Here is a 25,287-nt window from a genome sequence, read left to right as displayed (position 1 = left end):
TCTTGACTCTCTGAAGTGATCTAAAGATTGAGATCAGCCCTGAGTATGTGCTTAGCCTTGCATTCAAATGGAGATTTTTTTTTTTGGAAACAGTTAAAAATAGAGTTCTCTGATCTCACACAGAAAGTTTTCTTTTATTTCCTGTGTCTGCTCTTAATACATCTGTATTTGTTCTCTCTGGAGCGTTAGCTTCCAACTCCTCCTCAAAAACAAGTGCCTGACCCAGTCTTTATCTGGAACACCCATCATGCTTTTTTTCTTTTTTTTTTTTTTTTTAAAGCCCTATCCTATCTTCCCAATTTGGGGCTTCTCAAAACTTAAGGTTTGCTAAATGGAAGGAAATCTCCCTTCTATGCTGAGCTACTCGGTCATATCTTGCCCCAGTTTTCAACCTCTCTTGTCAGGTTAGTGTCAGATTGTGGCTTTTATTTACTCAGTTTACTTGAAGGAGGGCCTCTGGGACCTTGGAGATGATCACTTTAATTTTGTGCCTACTTTTGTGCTTCTTTGTAATTGCCTTTTTTTGTGATCTTACAGAATACCAAGCTGCTATTTTACACTTGAAGAGGGAGCACAAAGAAGAAATTGAAAACCTGCAGGTATATCTCTTTGATTCTACTGAACTAGTTATGTGAGACTGATACTTAGTTTTCTTGTGTGCTGAAGTAAATATTCCCCTTGCGTTGACGTATTTACCTAGACAGCATCTGCAGCTTTCACCTGCCACTGGGCACTGAGTTAACCTGGGGGCAAAAGCCTTAAACTCCATTTTTAAGACAAATCAGTTCCTGTTTTTAAGAAATACTGCAAATGCATTTGATTGGGAAAATGACTTGATGAGACAAAATGATGATTTTATTTGTAAAGCAGGAAATAAGATAGAGTATTTAGACTTTCACTGTCTATAAGAAGCCTTTCAAAAGTTATTTTTCTACAGAAAACAAACTGGTGGTTGCCAGAGGGGAGGGGGTTTGGGAAGTGGGCCAAATGAATGAAGATGATTAAGAAGTACAAAATTCTAGTTATAAAATAAGTCATGGGGATGTTATATACAGCACGGGAATATAGTCAATATCGTAATAACTTTATGGTGACAGACGGCTACTAGACTTACTGTGGTGATCATTTTGTAATAAATATAAATATCACATCACTATGATGTACCCCTGAAACTGATATATTGCATGTCAATTATACTTCAATTAGAAAAAGACAAAAAGGAAAAAACTGTTTTTCCTATGCACGGTGCAAATCATTTTGTTTGGTTTATTCCCATTCATGTATTCATATCTCTCTGTCCCTTAACACATTCCTGAAACATCACGTCATGCAGATTAAGGCCCTTAAGGAAGTGGCCCTAGTGGGAGGAAGAGTTGTACCGAGCCATCCGCTCCTTATCTCCAGGGTGTGCTTGGAAATTGCTGACTTGATCCTCCTTTGTGCAGCCCAAGAAGATTGAGGGATCATTTCCTTCTCCAGACATGTGATTGTCATTCCCTTATGTTTGCTGTTTGCTTGCAGGGCCTGTAACAGGAAGTTGGAGTCTTAATTTCAAATAACTAAATATTGAGTCAGGCACTGACTCTAGTTTACTGATGCCTAGGTTGACCTTATACCTCAGGAGAGAACAATGTGGAAATTTAAGTAAAACTTGTTGCTTATTTAGTGCTAACTGATTACTTGCTAACTTAATGAATTTGTGGATCAATTATACTTCTTTTCAGTAGATGATAACGTGCTTTTTAAAATAACACGCAGCATGTTGTGTTATACATGAAGCCATTGCAAGTAGCAAAAGGATCAGTGAACAAGTTGTATTGCGTATGAATTCAAACCACCCCCATCTGCTTTGGTTTAAGTAGTTTGGAAGAGGGAATGAGTCAATTTCACAAAGAAACAAAAAAGTGGAAAAATATCTCTGTCTCCCAGGGGAAAAAGAGAGGTGGAGGCCCTTACCTCCTTTGCTGCAAAATGGTCCACAGAGACCTCGTTTTCTTTTCCTTTGTTCTGGTGTGCAAACGATGCTCAGCGGTCTCAGAGGGACAGAAATGGGGATTAATTTAAGAAACACATAGGTAACGACGGTGGGTACAGAACTTATCCTGTGAGCAGAAGTTTGTTTTTTTTTTTTTTTTTTTAAGATTTTTTAATTTTTTCCTTTTTCTCCCCAAAGCCCCCCGGTACATAGTTGTATATTCTTCGTTGTGGGTCCTTCTAGTTGTGGCATGTGGGACGCTGCCTCAGCGTGGTTTGATGAGCAGTGCCATGTCCGCGCCCAGGATTCGAACCAACGAAACACTGGGCCGCTTGCAGCCAAGCGCGCGAACTTAACCACTCGGCCACAGGGCCAGCCCCCTGTGAGCAGAAGTTTTAAGTAAGGATTCAGTTGTAAGAGTTAACATTAGCTTCCCCAAGTTGTAGACCAGCCCTATGAGGGCTTTGACAGCTAAATAATATTTACAGTAGGAGCAGGCACTTACAATTTTTGAGTTCTTACTTTGTGCTGGGCATTGTTCTATGCATACTACCTGCGTTATTTCATGTCGTCTCCACAGAAGTCCTCTCATCTTATATCTCAACCTAAGAAAAGGTTGAGAAGGGAAAGAGAGTAAATGGGAGGGGAAAAAGTATATTAGGATCGTGATTTCCATTTAAAGTAAAGATTAGACCAAGGGATGATTGACAAGAGTAAAGGTTAATAAATATTCCTAGTTAGAACTTAAATTTTCTTCAAGTATCTCTGAAAGAATTGTCTGCTCTTTTATTGCTGTTAGTAAATTTTAATTTTTTTTCTTGTCGCATATTTATGATTTATAGCTAATTGCCGAAATCCAATGGCCATGGCACACCAACACCATCAGGGCCGGGGTGGTGGACCAAATCTACACACTTAACTGTAGTTTGGAACTATTCTAGCAGTCACAGACTGACCAACCTCAATAGGAAACTGGCAGCTCAGATTCCTGATCTGGCCTATAGAACTGTTTTGTTGACAAACAGCATTTTAGAGATTGAATTAGGAATGAATACTTTTAAATATGGAGGGCTTTCTAGCTGCTTCTAAAAAAAAAAATTGGAAAACTTGGCAACATTGGGCCTCTTTTGCTATCCTGGGGTTGAATAGTGGGTGTCCACTTCAACTAAGACACGTGTTCTTTTGTTTGCCACTGTCCCCACTCTGTTCACCTGCCTGGCTCCTTTATGCTTTAATTAACTCCTGCTCTCTGGAAGAAGTAGAAAATAACTAGATTGGCAGCAGCACCAACCAGTCAGGACAGACGCAGTTCATAAAACAGACAATAACCCCACCTGGCTGCCCTTGTCGGCTACTTGCCTATTGTTATAGGACTAGTGGAAGATAATTGATGAGAGAACTGATATTTCGATGTTCATTTCTTCATCTGTGATTTCCACTGGCAGCCTTCATTGCCTGTTAGATTTTCCATCTCCATTTACAGGTCATGGAGAAGTCAGGCGTGTTTCTGGACTTCAACATGCCTTTCTAGAATAGGAAAGATTTCATGCTTCAAGTACACAGGAAAAATGATTCATTCTGTCACCATATGCAAGAATTGATATACATCACATTTAGTTTTTTTGGAATGTTTTCATACAGTTTAAAGAAACGGCATGATTCAATAAACAATGTAAATTCAGCTTTCGATTCTGTTTTTGACTTAGATTTGTAGGGAAATCACTTGATTGCTCAATTCCCTCACCTACCAAATGGAATCCTTACCACCTAAAATAATTTCATTGGAGGTTGACGTCTTTAGCCCAGAGTCCCAAGCCTTGTAAGCGGGGGAGTCTGGAGTTCTTAATCTCGTGCATGCTTTGCAGCCAACATTATGGAGTGTTGTGCTATAGAAAGGTCACAGGGCTTGGTCCTGGGACCAGCTTTTCAAATGTGTAACAACTTACATACATGTGCCCCTGATAGTTCAAAAGCAAAGATTTATTGATGACTTGAATGAATCCGTTTCTAGAGCCTTATGTCTATATACCTTCTATGCAAAGTCAAAGCACTTGGCTGACTTTTCTATTCAAATCTCCAGTAAGAGAGTGATGGCAGGTCAAACATTCTCCATGACTTCGCCACTTTGTGTCATTCCTAATATAACCACAGCAAGATTCTTATTTTTGTCCAAGTGTGTCCTTCATTGAGCAAACTCTACCTTGAGAGTTTGTGATCACTTCATGATACTTGTCATCTGGTTCATTTTTCAATTTGGGATAATTCTATGTGACTGACTTCATTTTTGAGAAGGGAGCACCTTTACAGGTTCTCACTCACTTGAGAAATTTTTGCCTGTGGTAGCCATTGCACAACAAGTTCATGACTATTGGGTAGAAACATAGTTCAGACCTGCCCTTCTAAGGCATATGATAAAACGAATTCTCCCATGGCACAAATAGTTGTTTCTTTGAGATTGCTTAGGAGGAAGGTTTGAAAATCACCATCACAGATGTTATACAAAATGTTTCACCATATGGCTGATCTTTTGCCTTATTGTAGTCAGAATTGTGCCTGATATTATTTTATGCATGATGAAAATATGAAAGAACTCAGGTTTTTGAGTCAGGATTTGGTTCAATTCTGTGTCCTGTGACATTGGGAAATTAATCTACTTCCCTGGAACTTAGTCTTCTCAGTTTCAACATCTGTATAATAATAATCATGTTGATGATGAGGCCCCCTTCTGGGATTGTTCAATATCATGTACACTCGATGGTACTGGTTACACAGCACATGCTCAGTAAATATTATTTCTAATTCCTTTTTCCCTGCTCAAGTCTCCTTACAATTAGGCAACTTGAATTTAGAGTCCTCAGGCTCTTTTGATTGAGGACTTCCTTGGGACATTTCTTTTTTTTCTGCTTTATCTCCCCAAATCCCCCCGGTACATAGTTGTATATCCTAGTTGCAGGTCCTTCTAGTTGTGGCATGTGGGATGCCACCCCGGCGTGACCTGATGAGCAGTACCATGTCCGCACCCAGGATCCAAACCCGCGAAACCCTGGGCCTCTGCAGCGGAATGCGTGAACTTAACCATTCGGCCACGGGGCCGGCCCCCATCCTTGGGACATTTGACTTACTCTTTGAGGCTGACTTTTCCATGATCATCCAGCCATTCTTCTGACTCTGTGCTCTATATCAGGGAGTCTAAACCAGGCTTTCCTGAAGTTCATATCCCCAAACAGCGAGCCTCTGAACTGTTCCCTGACAAAAAGATTTCATGGTCAGATAAGTTTGAGAAATATCTGGTTCCCTTGTTCGAGCTTTACCATGTATAGAGAAGAATTATGAGAGAGAACTGTATACCTTGTTTCTCACATAATTCTTTTTTTCCCCCAAGTAACTCATTTTTGGAAATACTGCTCTGTGTTGATTCATGTAGTCTTATCATCTCGATGTAAAATCCTGAGTTCCAGTTATGTTCTTTGAGTGGTTTCAGTACCCTTTTCATGGCACCAAGGTTCTGCTTCATTAATCTGCTGATTGTAGGCACCTTGGAGGAAACAAAGATTTTTGTCTCTGTCTTTTAAAGTACCTAGCAAAGTGTTTGGCACATAGATGATGCACAAATATTTCTTACATAACCTACAATTGAAAAATAATAGTATTTCCCTTTTTTTTTTTTAAAGATTTTATTTTTTTTCCCTTTTTCTCCCCAAAGCCCCCCGGTACATAGTTGTATATTCTTCGTTGTGGGTCCTTCTAGTTGTGGCATGTGGGACGCCGCCTCAGCGTGGTTTGATGAGCAGTGCCATGTCCACGCCCAGGATCCGAACCAACGAAACACTGGGTCGCCTGCAGCAGAGTGCGTGAACTCAACCACTCGGCCACGGGGCCAGCCCCAATAGTATTTCACTTTTTATTAAATCCCTACTGTGTGCCAACCTCTGTCCCAGGCATTTGGCATTAGTGTTATAAGGGTAAATGTAGGAATATAAGTACAGTAATAGATTCATCCCCATTTTACAGGTGATAAAACGAGGCTCTTAGAGATTGACTTGTCAGAAGTCCTAGACTAGTAAGTGGGGGAACCTGAGTTTGAATCCACCCAGATCTGTCTGACTTTGAAGCCATTGCTCTTCCCATTCATCAGTGCAGCCTTAATGGAAGGAATATTAGATTGAGAATCAGAAGGTCTGGATTCTTAGGTCTTAGGTTTGGCAAGAACAACAACATGAACTTCAGGCAATGCTTTGGCCTCAGTTTCCTAATTTCTAAAATGACAGACCAGGCCATATAATCTCTAATAGCACCTTTGAATTGTATTGTTGGTCCCACCATACTAAAAAAAAAAAAAGAAAGAAAGAAAAACTTATCTACCACATTGTGCTTTCAGACTTAAGGTCTTTAACTTAGACTCTCTAAATCCCTGTTATTTGTACACCCCTACTTTTTCTCCTATAGTTTCTTCTCAAGGTTCTTTCTAACCAGGGATCTCTTCTCAGTGCTGCTTGCATCTGTGGAACAATATGTTCAGGTTTCCAGTAATACTCTGAATGGAGCTCTCTAGCCTTCCCATGCTGCTTCTGATGTGTGACTCCTGAAGGCATGTAGCTCTTGGAACAGTAAATGAAACTTCTATGGGGGGCCTAGTTCTTCTTTATGACAGGAGGGAAGCATGAGCTTGGGATGGGTAGGACTTCGTTGGCTCTCTACTTCCTCAATTTTGAAAGTTGGGAAAAAAATTCATGCCCCTTGTCTGACTTTTGAGGAGCTCTGGATAATTTAAGAATGTTTGTTTTGACCAGCACTTTAGGCAGTTTGGAAGTAGGGGCCATGCAAGTGACAGATTGTTTTATCTGTTTTTTAACTAATGTTCTTTGAGTTGTGGGACAGACAAAAAACAACTAGCCAACAGTGACATTTCCTTTATAGGAAGCTTTTTCATTTACCTCATTCATCACATGCATCGCCCTTAACTGAGGGGAAACTTTATGGAGCGATGGCCTCTGGCAGGCCCCTGCTCATTGTGCAATGCAGTCACATTTCTAATATGGTAACTCCCTCTGTGAAATGATCCAGGGACGGATGCCAAACTGGAGATTAATTTACGTTGTACCTTGTCCCCAAGAGAACCAAATGGTATGTTGGCCTCTAAGAGAAACTTGTAGATTTCCTTACTTCTTTGTCTCCAACCCACCCCACCGGTGCATTTCTAATAGTTTACACATTGCTGTTGAAACAAACTTGAGTACAGACTACACTTGAACTTATACAGCTAAATTTATAAAGAAACATAAATCCTGAGCCTTTTCCATTTGTCATGTTCTTTGTTATCAACACAATACATTTAAATCTATTAATTCCTGGAGAATACTGTGAGGGAAAGGGAGTAATTTGTAGACCAATAAACAAAACTTTCACAAATATGAAATATGATTTCATTAAACCCTCATGGTATTCCCCTAAGTGCTGATACTGGTATAATTCCTTACTGAGATGCCAAAAAGAAAACATTTTAAGTGCTGAGAAATATTTTAATTCATTGTTTTATTGTGGATACATAATACAACATTATGAGTTCAGATTTGCTGGTTTACTGGTGTTGAGATGCCTCTTAAGCGACTAGTTACCTAGAAGCCTACAGATATATTTGGATTCAAATTTTGATGGAATATACAAAGCAGTTAATTCCCTATCTGATTTAGCATCCCAGGAGCCCTTTGTCTCAGCCTTCAAGATGCTGTCTTGCCCCACATAACTCAGATATTATGTCAAGCTGTGCTTGCTGATAGAGGGAAGCTGGTTGTAATGGAGAATATTTGTATTATTCATTTGTGGCGTGGAGGCTGATGCTGGTTTTATATGCCTCCTTCATGTGCCATCAGCTCCAGTCATCCCTACTGAGTCTTAAACTCTGAACATGAGTCACTTAGGTGGGCCAAGATAGCTTTTCTTTTTTCAATAGTTTTTTACTTTAGGTTACAGGCTAATATTGGAACAGGTGACTTTTTGATTGTTGGCCTTTGCTATTTTGACTGTTGGCCTTTGCTATTTTGACTCTTCATGGCATAAAAGAAGGTAAGATATGTTAGAGCCTGTGGGGAATGCTTCCTTCTCTCCAGACTTGTCCTGCCTCATTCAATAATTCTGAGTTTTGTACAGTCCTGTACCATAGAGTGAATAATAGCTTCTTCAGCTATAAAGTAAGACTAGGTGGTGTAAGTTTTCTCCAGGCCCTAAAGTTCTTTCATTTATGGCCTTGGGAGAGAGTGGGCCCATGTATCTGCCTGAACACAATCCAAAAGTCTTTGAGGTTCCCTTGTCCCACATTACCTACAGCAATGCCAGGCAACCAGCTGAAATGTAATGAATAGGTGTTGAGTGATCTAACTTGACATTGCTAGACATTCTTTTGTGACTCACAGGGTTTTGGTAGAACACTATTTTGGAGGTAGCATTAGGAGAGCCACAGAGTTCTTATAGTTGTGACACCATCAAACAACTCAAAGAAGTTTGTTTGGTCAGCACAGTGTCATTTAAAAAGTCATCTTTGAATAACTTGAAATGAGCATGTGTGCTCTGATTTGCCACAACACTTGCCCACGTTTCCTGTTGTCTTATCCAAGCTCCTTTGCTTGTTTATGTTGATTGCCTGGCCCTGTAGACATTCAAGTTGGTGACCCCTGGTATGGAGCATAGAACAGCTGAGTTAGAATGTTCTCGTCCACTTTCTCCGTGGTCTCATGATTACCAAGCAAAAACCCCTTGAGCTTTTAGATCTTTGTAGACTTTTACATTTCTTTTCCTTTCCTTTTTCCTTTTCTTTTTTTTTTCTTTTTCCTTCCTTCCTCCTGTCCTTCCCTGAAAGAGATGGATAGAGGACAGCAGTGTTGGAAGGGTGAGTGAAAGATGAGCTCTTAGTGTGAAAAAATTGGGTGTGTTCTATGTTCTAGGACATTTTTAGGAAGAGATGGGAAGAAATTTTAGTTTTTTAGAGTTTAAATGCTGAGTACCTTTTGCTTTCTGACTTAGAGATTAATAATAGTTATTGAATATGAATACAGATTCTGTGGTAGGCATGGTGCCTGGTGCTTCATATACATAATTGAGAGAGAAGTAAAGTGTTATCCTGAGTTTTCACAGCTGGTTAGTGTGATGGCAAGATTTAGTAACCAGGATGTCTGGTTTCTAAATCTGTTCTTGATATGTGTCTCTCTTCATCTAAGGGATTTGAAACCTGAGTTTCAAAGAAATCAATTTCTGAGGCTGTAAATTAAGAAAATAATGGTGCAAAACTTCTATGCATTTTGCCAGCTATTTCACTGACTTCTGCAGTTTGAACATAGGGTTTCCTCAGCTGTTCTTAAACCTTATCTTCTCCAACAGTGACCTTGAGAGCCAGCATTTCTGATCCTTTAAGCACATGGACTGGTGTGGAATGTTCCCTATGCTATCACCTATTGGCGGACTGTCCCCTGTGTGATACACGGCACCTGTTCCCTCTTCTAATGAGTCCCACCTCATATGGGCTTTGGAATCCATAGTGTGAAATTATTGTGTTTGTGTACATGCACGCATATGCATGTGGGTGCTTTGATCATTTTACTGCAACTTGTTCTGTGTCCTAGTGGAGGAATAATAGTAATAACTGGTATTTAGTGAGTATTTACTGTGTACCAGTCTTTATATATGAGGATTAAATGAGTTACACACCAGCTCTCTGAGGTGGCACTCTTAACCTCCATGCTGAACTGCTTCTGGAAGTTCTTGCACCTTGAAGGTCCTTGTCTAGAGAGTATTCACGACATGACCTCGTTTCTGGACTGACCCTTGTCTTTGATATCTCCTTGGATAGAATATCAGTCCTTAAGAGTGATGGACCTGAGGAGCAGAATAAGCTGAAGAATGAACCTATATAACAAAATCAACTAACCATTCGTTAGATGAAATGCAATACAACTCTAGGCAGGGCAGCTGAGTAGAAGCACAGGTGTGGAATTTTCCTTGAGTTTGAATCCTGTCTCCACTACCTACTAGATGTGTGGTCTTGAACACGTTCTTCAAACCCCTCTGAGCTTCAGTTTCTCATCTGAAAAGTGGTTGTGATGGTATTGTAACTTGGTTGATATGATGCTGATTGCAACTGTTGTGATAGTTAAGTATGGGACTTAGAGGTACAATGGTGTGTGGTAGGTGACCAATAAATAACTACTGTATTTGTTCTGAGGAGCAACATGTTTGGTTTACTCTAAGTCAATGGCTGTTGAAGTGTATTTTTCGTTGGTAAAATTCTTTCAATATAAACCATGTACGTATAAAGAAGAAAAACATTCTGTGGTTAATGTTATACCTAATGTTCCAAAGAGCACTGCTTTTAATATTCTTCCTATAAAAGTGTGATGCTCTCGTTCCCATTACTGCCTGTTAATGGAAATATTGCTGCTGCCATGATTTTATTAAGGAAACTTCTCAATATGTAAAACGCCTAAGAGTTACAGCTCAGATTTGGGGTGCCCTGAGTAAGATGTTGCTTTTCAAAATTGTTTTTTGCTACAAAGATAAACTTCCTAAAATATAATTTTGTATATATAACTCTGCTTTTTATAGTTTATCTTTTAAAATAGTTAATAGATGCTAATTGAACGCCTGTTAAATATAAGAGATGTGCTAGGGATAAAGCATCATTTAATAATAACAGCAGCAGCTAACATTTCTTGCATATTACTATATGCCAGTCACTTCTACTTAGCATATACCCTGGCTTATCTTACTTAATCCTCACATGGATCCTGTACTCAAATAATTTACTCTTTAGTTAGAAAAATAGAATTTATACCATAAAGGCTAAATAACAGGTAGCTTAAACTAAGTACCTAATAGTACCCAGAGACGAATGAAGGGAAAGACTATGAGTGTTGAAATCTTTATCTACTTTTAATGGAATTTGTGAATTTCAGATCTTAGATCTCAGATTTTCTGATTGCTGTAAATGAGTAGCAATATCTTTTACTGTTTCTAGAAGCTGCTATAGATATCTCTGCTTATTTTGTTTTAATTCTCTGTATGGCATGACTTCTATCTGTTGCAAATAGATGTAATACGCATAATGTAAAGTATTAATTGAGAAACATATATTTCAAGATATGTGGTTTGTGTGATAGGTGATCACGGTATTTTACAATTATTTTGAAGCCATTCCCCAATCTTACCACTGGAGGTCAGCTTGACCCTTTTTCTCTTAATAAAGCTCCAAGTAGATTTTCCTTTGATGATTGAAGCAGCTTTCCAGTTCAGAGCTTTGCTTTAAATACATAAAAAATAAAATCACTCTTAGTTTATTTCACATAACAACACAGATGTGTGTGTGTAGGTCTATACGCATAGGCGTAATGCTTAATGTACTTACAGAAGCAAACATGATGTGTTTATGGCCATAAATATACATACACGTTCTATATGACAAAAGACAAAGAGCTACCAAAAAACAGTGCTTTATGAAATTGGTCATCTGTGTTTCATCTAAGAATGGAGTCATCAAAAGGAAATTAGAGGTCTCTCTATCATTCATTCTTTGACTACATATTAAGTTCCTACTGGGTGTAAGGCGCTGTGCTAGATGCTGGAGGGAACAGAACAGACATAGTCTCTACTTCCTGGGAGCTTGTGGTCCAGTCAGAGACAGATATTGATAAAATAATCACTCAATAAAAATAATGTTGTAAAGAAAAATACAGTACAAGATGTTGTGATAGGATATAATTTAGACTTGAGGGGTTAGGGAAGGAAATGACCTTTAAGCAGAGTCCTGAAGGGTAAAGAGGAGCTTGGCTGGTTTGAAGGACTGCAGGGAGTCCAGTGTGACCGGAGGGCAGTGAGTCACAAATAAGAGAAAGGTTGGCGATGAAGCTCTGGAGTAGTGTTTTTCAAACCTTTTAATCTCTAGCCTGAAATAAATGAATTTTACATTGAAACCCAGATTACATGTTTGTGTGTATGTGTATTGTGAGAAATAAGAGTAGCATTAAACAGAACTTATTTCATGTGATGTGTTCTGATATATTCAACTCTTTTGTTTAAAAAGAAATGCTGGTGATAAAGCATAAATTGATTTATTATCGTACTAATGGTCACGGACCAGTTTGAAAAACACTGCTGCAGAGGAGGGCAAGAGGCCAGATTCTGGAAGGGCCCTGTTGGTCTTTTTAGGGTTTTCCAATCTCATCCTCAGAACAATGAGAACCTACTGACTAGTTCTGAGGAGAGAAGTGTGTGACGTGAATAGATTTGTGTTTTCAAAAGACCCCACTGGCTGCTGTGGTAGAGATTAGGTAATAGGGGAGCCAGAGTGCAAGTGGAGAGGACAGTTGGGAAGAATTGCCATCCTGCAGGTAGGAAGTGACAGTGGCTTGGACTAAAGTAGGGGCATGGGAGAGAGAATTCATACTCTCTAACAATAAGCAGTGACTTTTTCCGATGCTAATGGTTGCTTCTGCTAGAACTGGAGCTACTAAACTGCCGTTGTTGCTGCTCTATAAATGTTTGCACAGCTTGATTCTCCCTTGGGTACCTAGACCAGTACTTGAACATAGTAAGGACACCATAAATATTTTTTGAATGAATTAATAGGGAAGAAGAAGATGCTGACCATATACATTTGAGCATAAAATGAGAAAGCTCTTTCTTGATGTCTGCATCCCCTTCTCTCTTCATAACTGAATATATAGACACCACCAGGACAACTACTTTTCTCTACAAATAGCAAATAGGTGACAATTTCTTACACTGTTGTGGATATTTATATAATACAGTTCTGTTTTTTAATACTATATATGGCATGACCCCTATCTGCTGCAAATAATGTGCAAATAAAGTACATATCTTGAAGTATTAAGAAAACATAGAGTAGTGGCTTTTGAATTTGGATGGAGTTTATATGTTGAACAATGTGAAATTGTGGATATTTGACCTATTTTGACTTAGAAAACATCAATTTCATATGGCTTAATCTAATATATTCACACCAAAAGGCAAGGAGGTGAACAAGTGCTGGAATTATATTCCTCTGGGTGGACCATACTCTGAAATGTTCACTGGCGTTTCAAGCAAAGATTGAGAGACTAGAGCTGAAAATGTCACGAGGCACTGCCCATAGGATAGTGATGCATGTAGTCTGTGGTAACTCTTCAAATTAGAAGTGAGACCTCTCATGACTCTTGTGCCCCATGTCACTTACAGAATAACCTTGGTGAGCAATTTCCCAATCTTTAGGAAATCCATGAAAAATAAGATTACTGAAAACTGTTTATCCAGCTTAAATTAGTATTCCCTGGGCTAATGAACAGGCTGAATATCACTGATCTTTCTAACTGAGCCCAAACTGATGTTTTTTACTCCATAAGAAATGAATAATTGTGACTCACTATTGATCATTTTGATCTCTGTAATACAGGTCTTTGTAAAATTATTTGTATTTTTGTTCCCTAATAGACTTGTTTTTTTTTTTACAGTAAAACTTTCATTTCTAGAATTAGAAGTTATAGGAATAATATAGTGTGGTACACATATATACACAGGAAAATGATTAGAAGATGAGGAAAGGAAGTGAATTAAACATCTAAGTTATATTCATGTCTTTTTGTTGAATATCTTGTCCAATATTTCCTTTACTTCTCCCACAGATATCCAGTTTTTTTAGATTAATGAAGTTTGAAAACAAAGCTATGGTTTGCCACTCATTAGTAAATAACCTAGGAGTCTTTGACTTTTTAAATTTTCAATTAGTCTTGCTGGGAATTTGTGAATGCTAAATATGATCATATTTTTCCTACCTCCAACTCATATTATAGTTCTCAACCACATCATCTTCTAATCCTTTTAAGTAGTGAAAATCTAATTTTCATGTAGAAAAGGGTTTTTCTGTTCGATTTTTCATTTTTAGCACATAAAATAACTTTGATTCCAATGTTGATGAATATAATACAGTATTTTCCTGCGAAATTCCAACATTCTAGAGTAGTGGCTCCATCGTTAAGCTTGATTGCCAAAAACAAATGGAAACTCCTTTCCTTTTGCTATAAAACAACGGTGGATGGGCCCAAAAATGAGGAGGGGAGAAAACAAGATTGCATTACAAATCTGGCAACATCAGCCGCACTAGTAAAATCAAATCCAATGTTGTTTTATGACCCTGAATTTATGTGAGTGCCCAGGATCAAAGGGCTTGTATCCCACCGGACTACAAGGTCCATAGTTCATGGCAAAAACTCATCAAAAAGAACATTTTAGTCATTTAAGCTTTTCATTTTAATCAGCCACAGTAATAAAAGAGCCTTTAGGTGTCCAAAAACATTTTGCAAGATCAAGAGGTTGTTCTTTCTCTCGTAGAAGCAGCTTTCTTATTGGATCCATATAATGCCTGTGGCCTTGGAGTGTCAAAGGGCCACAGCCTCCACATTGTTTACCCGTGTGGGATGGTTTCTTCTGGTTCTTCTAACTGTGTATTATGTGATAATAAATTATAGTGTCTGACGGAAGGACCATAAAATTTTCACACAATCTATCAAGCTATTTCAGCCATTTAAAGTTTGGTCTCTGACAGCAAGCCAGGTACTTTCTAACCTTTAGACAGAAATAGAGTCTACTGCTGGCATCTTGACAAGTATGTAGAGACAATGCCGCATAGGAGAAACAACACGAGGCTCGAGAGTCAGAACACCCAGTCTTGAGTCATAGCCCTGACACTTCCTGTGATTATGGTTTTGGACAGTCCATAAAACGGGGATACTACTACGACCACAGCGTTGTTCAGATTGTAAAGGGTAATATTTGTGGAGTTCCTATCCAGCAATAAGAAGAGATCTGCGCTAGGTATAGATGATGCGTAGAACCAGCCTGAGCATTCCTGCATTTTCTACAGGAGAGCTGAGTGGGTAAAGGGGAGAGCTGGCCAGAGAGGAGCAAATTGATAAGGAAATCTTCCTGAGAATGTGAAAGAGGGTGATGTCAGGGACCCAGGAGATTGAATTAGCTCTGGGGATAAAAGGGGGGCATTCTTTTTGTTTGTTTGTTTTTTTGAGGAAGATTAACCCTGAGCTAACATCTGCCACCAATCCTCCCTCTTTTTTGCTGAGGAAGACGCCCTGAGCTAACATCCATGCCCATCTTCCTCTACTTTATATGTGGGACACCTACCACAGCATGGCTTCACAAGTTTGGGATTCGAATTTGTTCGGTTTGGGATCCTAACCGGCGAACCCCAGGCCACCGAAGCGAAATGTGTGAACTTAACCACTGTACCACCGGGCCGGCCCCAGGGCATTCTTTTTAAGACAAGAAGAAAATGAGAAGGAATGAAATGTTTTCATCTGTAGACTGTTAACACTTTTATTTCTTTGCTCGTTTTAAACTTTGGCCCCTGTGCATAGGAAAAGAAACTGAGACACCTAATATTTTTCCACCCAGTCTCTTGGATTCATCCTCTACCACCTCTTCTGCACTTTTTCTCATTCGTTGTTCCCTTTTTGGCAAGTGCCTTCCTCCCTTTCTAGTAGTACATCAGCCATCCTTTACTTTAAAACTCATTTGCATGATGGTACTGCTTCTTTGAGCTTCCATCCCTCCCTTCAATGGCAAAGTTCTCAAACGTTGGTTACATGTAGCTGATTCTCCTACCATTCGCTTTCTGTTCTTGCTGTACCAAAACAGCTAAGACCACAGATGAAGTAATTATCAAGTGCTATTGGTCTCCTCTCCATCTTCATTCGCCTTGATTCTAGAGTGTCAGTCTTGAAATCCTTCATCTCCTCCCTCGACATCTAAGACACTGAATTCTCGTGTTTTTCTTCCCTCAGAGTGTGCTTCTCCACCTTTGCTGTCCCCTCAGCCCTGCCTCTGCAGCACCCCCAAATGTGACCCTCCAAAACATATCTTTTAGTTACCTGACTTTCTAAACTTTGTCTCGTAGAGATTTCATTTATTGCTGCAAGTTTATCTTTATATGAAGGCTTTTCAGAGCTGTTTGTTTAGATTCAAATATTTTCCTGAGTTCCAGCTCCAGGAAAGCTGTAGTTTTTGCTGGAAAACCTACACTGGGAAATGTTTTCAGTATCTTAAATTTAAAATTTCCAAAGCCAGAGCATCAAAAATTCTTATAATCTCAGGGTTGAAAGGACTTGTCTACTTGTCTCCTTCTGACTCCCCCACCTCCCAATATAAACACAACACAAAACAGTCTCTTTTCTTAGTTGCCCTATACATTTAAGGGCAGCTGTTCTCCCAAAAGTAAAAGTCCAGGCCAAAAATCTCAAATGCATCTTGGGAAAGTCCTGCACCCTCAGCTTCTGCATCTAGTTGATTGACAAATTATGCTAATTTTAGCTCCATGATCCCGTATATACAGTCATCCCTTTGCATCCTGCTGCTGTCACCTTAATTGAGGCCTTTGTCATATCTTGCCTATATTCAAGCCATGTTACGAATTGCTTAGGGATTGTTGTTCCTTTCTCTTACACATCTTTGGTGTCTCACTATTGCCTATCAAGTTAAGTTTGAAGTCCTTAGCATGGTATTTAAGACCTCCTAAAATCAGATTCAAGTTTATAACCTTGGTTTTGTTTTGCTATTTCCCTATGTTCTCCCTTCACTCTGCCTTTTTCATTTGGATTGCTCACAATCTGCCACTCGGCCTTTGCCAGTCTTTGAGCACAGCAAGCCTTCCTTGTCATATGTCAAACTGAGCCTAGCCAGCATTCCTTGTCATATATCAAACCATCTCTGATGTGCCACTTCTCCCTCCTCTGAAACCTTAGGCTCTTTATACCTGGCTTAAGCACTTAGCAGACTTGTTCTCATAATCATGAAAGCACAGGTGCCGCCCCTTCCTCCCACCCCCAGTGCAGAGCACAAAACGGACATAAACCTTCAGTAAATAGCAGACGGATGAATCTGTTGTCACAGTAACACACGCATTAATGCAGAAATTAACCACTAGTTGGTTTGCCCTTTTTCTTTCTCTGTAATGGAAACTGGGTTTAGACCAAAGCGATTTTTATAGGCAGTATTTTTCAAATTCAGAGACAGGAGAGCTATACTAGGAAAACTATGTTCCCAGAAGGATTTTTACAGATATTTTTGACAGTTCATGATCTTCTACTGGAAGAATGGTATTTATTGTTTCTCATTGTCTTAAATGCACACTTATCAGATCTTGCATGTTTAGACAGCTTATGGTGAATGATTGTTGTTTAGGTGAAAGCAACATGGACTCATTCGAATTGCTGACAGTTTGTAAACCCTTTCATTTGATAGAAGGAGAATTGAAGGCTGAAAGAGCTGATCTTAGAATCGATCTTAATGGTTCTCAATCTTTTCTTCTTCAGTGCCCCCAGGAAAGGTAACATGCTCCCAAAAGGACGGGGTTCCTTATAGCTGAGGAAGTTGACCACCCATTGAGATTCACCTTCTGGTTACTACTCACTAGCAATAATAGAGCCCAAGCAAATATAGGCAGCTGATAGAAGTACCATAACTGGAAGTCAGGTCTTCTCCCAAACCCCTGCTCCATCACTTAAGCCATGTGGAGATTGCTCTGCCAAACAGGGAGAAAGTGTTAACTGCAATTTAAGTGATGGGCAGAAACACCATCATGCAACCCGTATTGGCGGAGGGTACTGAGAATATGCGATCTGAGGTTTCAAATGGCACGTTTAAAACCAAAATCTTCAGACACATGAACAAAATTTAAACATGGTTCTTTTAGGAATGTACAAATCAATTGGGGGAAAATAAGGCCACCTATTCCAAAGGTTTCAATTTCAACTTTGTGGCTTTTTAAGGTCAGAGGTTGTCTAATAGTTTTTTTCTCCTTTCCTCTTTATCTCTTCAAGATTAAGAATTGCATCCAGGACTTGTAAATAGAAGCTTGAGAGATCATTTTATAATTCTCAGGTGAATTTCCTAGATTTGTGAGAGATGGATTAGTGCCCAGATTGACTCTGTTGTGACCTCGACTCAAACATTGAACTGCTACAGCATCACTCTTTGCCTCTTAGCAACCTAATTACCTTAAAAAAAAAAAAAAAGGTAGAGAGAGAGGCTGCCAGCTTCAGGGATATCTCTTGGAGTGAGTTTACATTTTTTCCCCCTAAACCTGCAACCAAGCACCACGCATAGTGAAGGACGTTTAAAAACACTATTACTGAGAAGCTGTGAATGTTGCTAGAGGATTTTGCATAGCTAACCCAAAAATCAGCTTTTAAAACCAGTCTTACCCGGAAACAGAAAGATAAATGTTTCCTTGTTTATGAGCCCCAATTTTTAGTACTGGAATGTTGTTTTTCTCAGAGATCGATGTTTTGAGTTAATTCTACCCTTTTAATTTTACCTGTGCTTGTTGATATGAAAATCTGAAAAACACATGAGAGACAAGTATAAAAAAGAAAATGATTCAGAAGAAAATAGGCATTTTCTTTTATATTTGGCCACTACAGTTGAGATTGGGGTATGTTTAACAAAGTAAATCTGGACCAAGAAAAATGATCTTCGTGCCAATCTTTATAAAAATCAGAATTCCTTTCTTTCAAACACCTCAACCATTCTAATCTGTTTCATATGTGTATTAATATTGTGTTCAAGGACATGCAATCAGAAAGCCTTCTACTGCTCTGGTGTGCAGCAAGGCAAAGGTGATGGTCTAACATTGAGATTCATAGTAATCTAAATATTTAGAGTGTAAGTAGTTTGTAATTATTTAGAATAGACAACTGGCGTGGATACTTGAGCCAGTTCATTTTTTCATGAAGGGTGCGTGGCACAAAACTGGCACGTCTCAGCTCTTATAGCTGACAAACGCATTCCACGAGACAGCAGCGTGTTGATGGTATGAAATACTACAGCACTCGTGGTTTGATATAGACATTATATGGCTGGCCCTGTGTCGTCATTAACCTGTATATTAGTTATTAACTTCTGAACAACTTGTGAAGAAATTATATGTGAATTTTTAAGTCATACTACCCCTGTCTTTTCACATTGATCTGTGCAGCTGTAACATTTAGAATAGAAAAACTGCTGGAGAGAAAAAATTATAGCCCACCTATAACATTCTGTCAAACCAAGTCTGAAGTGACTTTTAAACTTTGTGTAGAATAATTAATTCATGAAATATTTTCAAAATAAATGTTTACATTCCATGTTTGATCAGTTAGGAAATAAGAATACTGATTTAAATTCATATCTTCCAATTACTGGCAAAAACAGAAAAATGTAATTCTTGTAACAATTATCCTTTCAAAAAGCATAAATTATGGAGATGAATATCAATCAAAAGTAATATAGTCTAATCTAAGGGGAGGAGTGTGGGAGGAAAACAAGAATGTGGTTTGTCTGTATTCCAGGAGAAAAGAATCAAGTCAAAATGAGATCTGATTCTTTCCAAGTTCTTCTGTGTGCATCATGCTTGAGTGTAATTTCACATGCATCTTGATGTTCCAAGTATCATTAAACATCTACTAATCAGAACAAATGTTCTGCCAAATTCCATTTATTATCTTAACTATTTAAGGCATTGAGCACCCTAGATTTATAAATATATAATTAAAATCCCTACTTAAAAAAAATAAACCTAGATGGGGGATTTACATTTTTCTTAATCTATGTTTACACAAAGAGATCTGTTTTTAAATATTACATCAGATCTTTGTGAGCTCAGATAAATCAGTGTGATACTTTGCCAAAACTGTTTCTAAAAATGATGAGTATTGATGCCCCGTGGTCAGGAATCCTTCCTTGTGGAGTTTTCGAATTCTCTTGTTACTCAAAATGACGATTTTTCCAGGTCCTTCTGTTGTTCTCAAGAATATGAGCTTAGGTACTACGGATGCACTTGATCATTTGCATGCTGTCAGCCATATGCATCCTCAATTACAGATATTCCAGATGAAGCAAGCACAGCTCTAGAAACATTTCTGCCTCTTTCTAGATAGGTCTATAACTGGAAATGTTTGGTAAGCTTGGGTGCTTATATACAGAAACTCAAAAAGAGCCTAGCCACTGTGAAGAACAAACCTGCCACCCACATTATCATGGGTTCTATTTCAAGATTCTTTCGTTGATCAAGGCATTTCTCTGACCCCTGTTCCAATCATTTTGGTGTTTGTCCCAGTGAAGGAAGATTGGAAAATAACTTGTAACACTTGGATGCACATGGAATAAAACACGTTCGTGTTTCCTCAATTATTTTGAAATAGAAATATATTTGGAACCATAAAAATTCTTAGCAATGAAAGTGTGGCATGTATTCACAACAATGGCATTATTAATGACTCATGTAGAATGTTTGTTTTGACTTATTTGGGGTCATTTCGTTTGTTGACTCTCATCTAGGCCCTGTGTATATTGTAAGATAACTTGGTTTGCAGGTCCAGTGAACAAAACAAACTTACCATGTCTGAATGCAGATGGACTCATGACTTTGGACCTTACAAATGCTAGAATTTCATGAGGTTTGTTGTAAAGAATGTGGTCTCAATCACCTCTGCACATATCAGTTAGGACCTTGCTGAGCTTTAATAGCAGAAATCATGTAAATTGGAAGGATTGTATCATATATATCATAGGCCTTGCATGGGCGCTACTCAGTACTTCCTTTCCCCTTTTTTTTTGCTTTTTCTCCCCAAATCCCCCAGTACGTAGTTGTATATTTTAGTTGTGGGTCCTTCTAGTTGTGGCATGTGGGATGCTGCCTCAACGTGGCCTGACGAGCGGTATCATGTCTGCGCCCAGGATCCGAACCATCGAAACCCTGGGCCGCAGCAGCAGAGTGCGTGAACTTAACCACTCAGCCACAGGGCCGGCCCCATCCGTTCTCTTCTTTTTGCTAACTGACCTCAGTAGTCATAGAAGTCCCTAAACCTATTGTAGCTAAGAGTGAGCTAGGGATGTTGAAAAACTCATTCATTCATTCAACAACTATCTTAGTACCTGCTACAGGCCAGGCACTACTCAGGGTTCTAGGAATGCCTCAGTGAACAAGAGAGACAAAAATGTGAGTCCTCACAAGACTGACGTATTTAGAAGATGGAAAGGGGAAGAGAAGGCAGCACAGTAGGCAGAATAATTGCAAAGATAGGAAGAGGGCCAAGGTTTTGTACTGTCAGAGAAAGCAAGAGAGGCCGTTTTCAAGTTGAGCTGCAGAGTCCCAAAGGAAAATGGGGAAAAATCCACCCAATTGGGTAAGGAAGCCATTAGTGATTTTTGTGAGCATTTTCACTAGGATGGTAGCAACCTAAACCAGATTTTTGAGAATTACACAAAAAGTATGGTGAAGATGCAAAGACAGCTAACCAAAAGTCTTTTGTCACTAAACATCATGGGAGACTTCATCTTGAGGAGGGGGCAGAGTTAAGACAAGTGTTCTGGTTTTTGTGGGGGATGGGCAGACGTGAGAGGAAAGGAGGACTTGAGCACTTTTTAGGTAGAGGTTAAAAGGCAAGAGAGGTACCTATCAATGAAAATGTGAAAAAAAATTGCTTGAGAAGTTCTCAACATAAATATCAACATATCTTGAGCCTAAGTGATGTCCTAGCTTTTTGTTGTAAGATACGATACTGGCTTATTTTAATGTGCATTCTCATGGTATATAGATCCTACTTAATGTGATTTATTTAAAGGAAAGGTTGACTTTCATTTAACCACATGGTGTTCACCATTTCTCTAAGGCCATCATCTAAACATACGTATAAACCTATACATAGGGGGCATATGAGTTGTGCTAGTAGCTTCCAACTGACAATCCCCTATAAACCCTACTGACTGGTTAGTTGATCCAATATTATATAAACTCTGCAGTGCTTTCCAGTTAGAGTATTTCTTAATTTGTTCTGAATACATTACTTCTGAGTTTCTTTCACTTCCCATGAAAAATATATTAGGAAGCAAGACAGGTAACGTCATCCTCATTTTACAGAGTAGGAACCTGAGGGAGAATTTGCAGCTTACAATGCTGTTGGAATAACAGGCCTTCTGCTTTTTAGAGCTCCTGCAAGTACTGGAGGAAACTGTTCTAATTGCACTCTGGAACCGACTGTCAGTTTTGATAGGTCATATCTCTCTAACCTGGGAAAAAACTATCAATCTATTACTTAAAAGAAAATAATACATTCAAGGCACGTTTTTAACCTAGTACTCTGATCCTGGCTTTGGAGTGTGGCTTAAGAAAAAGACTAATAAAACACTTCAAGCTGGCCTGGGATTAGAAGATGGTATGTCCTTTTTCCTTACAGAAGCAGAAAATTAGAACCTTGTTGACTTGAAAGCACTTATTGATCAACTACTATGAGAAAATCAGACCCAACATAAGTAATGGGATAGAAAATAGACTGTGAAAAAGTGGAAGACATTTGCCATCACCTTGATAGAGGCAACGTAACATCCTGCTGAGCTGAGCTTTTAGTGGTCATTCACTGACTTGCCTGGCCATGTTCTCACATGGCTGCAATGTTAGAATGATGTTGAATGTGGCGGTACCATCTTAGAAGATTACCGCAATTCCCATCCCAGCCCTGAGCTAGAAAGAGAAAGCTCTGGAAATTGGGCCACAGGAGTGAAAATGCCATCAGATTGATCAAAAACGTTAAACTATTTCTTCAGGGAATTTGGACATTTGTGCCTCTTTAGGACATAGGTGCTTCTTTAGATGCTTTTGGGACTTATTTTACTCTGTTGGAAAGATTTTGTTGCAAACAAAATCTTGCTAGGAAGTCCAACTGATAAGTGGCATTTTATTAGTGTGTATTTTATAGTTTTAAATTTTTATAAATGTATACATATTACTTACTACAATGTCAATCTTTAAGATGCTTTTTTAATTGACATATAATTTTACATACAATAAAAATTGCCCTTTTTAAAAGCGGACCGTTCTATGAGTTTTGCAGTCACATAACCATACTACAATCAAGATATAGAACATTTCCATCACCATAAAAATTCCCCTGTGTCCCTTGGAAGATGACCCCTCTCCCGACCTCAGGCCCTGGGCAATCATTGATGTTTTTTCTGTCCCAATAGCTTTGACTTTCCCAGAGTGTCATATTAATGGAATCACATGGTATGTAGCCTTTTGAGTTCAGCTTCTTTTACTTAACAAAATATATTTGAGATTCATCCATGTTGTTGCATCTACGAGTAATTCATTCCTTTTTGTTTCCGATTAGAATTCCACTTTGTTCCTGTACCACAATTTGTTTATCCTTTCACCAGTCGAACATTTGGGTGGCTTCCAATTTGGGGTGATGTATTAGTTAGGGTTCTCCTGAGAAATTGAACTAATAGGATGTATATGTAGAGAGAAGGAGATTTATTATAAGGAATGGCTTATGTGATTATGGAGCCTGGCAAGTCTCAAGATCTGAGGGTGAGTGGGCAGGCTGGACACCCAGGAGAGCCAGTGGCATAGTTCCAGCCTGAAGGACAACAGGCCTGAGACCCTGGAAGAGCCGATATTGATAATTTAGTCCTAAGGCAGGAAAAAGCCAATGGCTCAGTTCAAAGGCAGAGGAGGATTTTTTTCTTAGGAGGAGCAGAAGTCAGCCTTTTTGTTCTGTTAAGGCCTTTAACTGACTGGATGAGGCCCGCCCACATTAGGGAGAGCAATCTGCTTTACTCAGTCTGCTGATTCCGATGTTAATCTCATCTGTAAACACTCTCACAGACACACCTGAAAAAAATGTTTGGCCAGATACTTGGCCACCCCACGGCCCAGTCAAGTTGACACGTAAAATTAATCATTACAGATGATTGTTAATAAAGCTGCTAAAAATATTTGCATGTGGATTTTCATGTTAACATATGTCTTTATTTCACTTGGGTAAATATTTAGGAGTGGAATTTTTGGGTCATATGGAAAGGATGTATTTAACTTTATGAGAAATGACCAAACTGTTTTCCAAAGTCGCTGTACCATTTTACATTTACATCAGTAAACTATGAGAGTTCCAGGTGCTCCACGTCCTCCCCAGCAGTTGGTATTGTCAGGTGGGTCTGTTTTCCTCTCCCTCTTCTTCCCTCCCTCCTTCTCTCCCTCCCTTCCAATGGTACGTAGTGGTATCTCATTGTGGTTTTAATTTGAATTTTCTCAGTGATTAGTGATGTTGAGCATCTTTGTATGTGCTTATTTGTTATCCATATATCTTCTTTGCTGAACTGTCTTTTCAAATCCTATACCCATTTGGGGAGAGGGAGTTTGCTCTTGCTATGTTCTGGGTACAAGTGCTTTGTCAGATACGTGTTTTACAAATATTTTCTCCTAGTCTGTGGCTTATCTTTTGTTTTAACAGTGCCTTGAAAAAGGCACATTTTAATTTTGAAAATGCCCAATTTATCAATTTTTATAATGGATCATGTTTTAATGGCATATTTAAGAACTCTTTGCATAACCCAAGATCACATAGATACATGTTTTCATAAAGATTCCTTTTTGATTTACACAAATTTGAATTGAGGGATTTTAAATGTTGAGTCTTATGTCAGCCATGGCATCCAATTACTTTCTATGTTGTATTTTACTAACAGAAAATCTCTGAAATTTTAGAAAATACATAGTTAGAAATGGAAACAGTTTTTGGAAAAGAATTCCTCCCTTACAATTCCGGGGTTCTAGTCAATTCAAATAATTCCTAAAATTGAAACATAAATTGTAGGAAAATTTTACTTTACAGTTGAATCAGTAACAATTAAAAACTGCTGGAATTATTTTTAATCCTAAACATCACCCTGTCAAAAAGCACCAAGTATACAGTTAAACGCTAAAATCATCTATCTGTTACTCTACTCATTCATGGCCTTGTTATTGAATAACGGACTGTTTCACTGATGGGGGAGTGGCGGGGGGGGATGGGGACACATGGGACATGGAGGACTACGCAGAGCAGATGAGCCGGAGCCTCAGCTGTGCTTAATTGAATATGGTGCACGTATGCTACAGTAGCACACTTACTTGTGTATGCATGTCTGAATTTTTTTTTTTTAAAAAAGGGAAGAGACCAATGCTGAATAGCAGCTTTCCTAATCAATGAAACCATTTTTTAAAACATCTGAATAGATCCAGAAAGATGTCAGGGAAAACTTTGCATTCCAAAGACTGCAAAACAAATCAAAACAAGACAAAACCACCAAGTGCCTTGGTACTGCACGTGCTCATGGTATCCAAATGTGCAGTCTTTGGTATAACCATGTGTATTTTTTAAAAAGCAGTTTTTGAGGTTAAATATCCTTTTAGAATAACACTACAACTAAGTTTAGCAGAACTGCTGAAACACCCCTGTGGACCC

The 25,287-nt window shown here is 38.8% G+C and overlaps 1 protein-coding gene across 4 annotated transcripts in view; it reads left to right on the top strand.

Moving 5' to 3' along the window:
• FMN1 (formin 1) overlaps positions 1–25,287 on the top strand; it is a 340,681-nt gene that overhangs the window by 126,535 nt on the left and 188,859 nt on the right. For all 4 annotated transcript variants that reach the window (XM_070503784.1, XM_070503796.1, XM_070503780.1 and 1 more), the window contains one exon: positions 538–599. In XM_070503784.1, the coding sequence (XP_070359885.1) occupies positions 538–599 (62 nt within the window). The remainder of the gene's footprint in view (positions 1–537; positions 600–25,287) is intronic.

This window comes from Equus asinus, chromosome 2 (assembly GCF_041296235.1).
Source record: "Equus asinus isolate D_3611 breed Donkey chromosome 2, EquAss-T2T_v2, whole genome shotgun sequence".
NCBI lineage: Eukaryota > Metazoa > Chordata > Mammalia > Perissodactyla > Equidae > Equus > Equus asinus.
The sequence above is the reverse complement of the archived record's forward strand: the minus strand, read 5'-3'. Positions and strand labels throughout refer to the sequence as shown.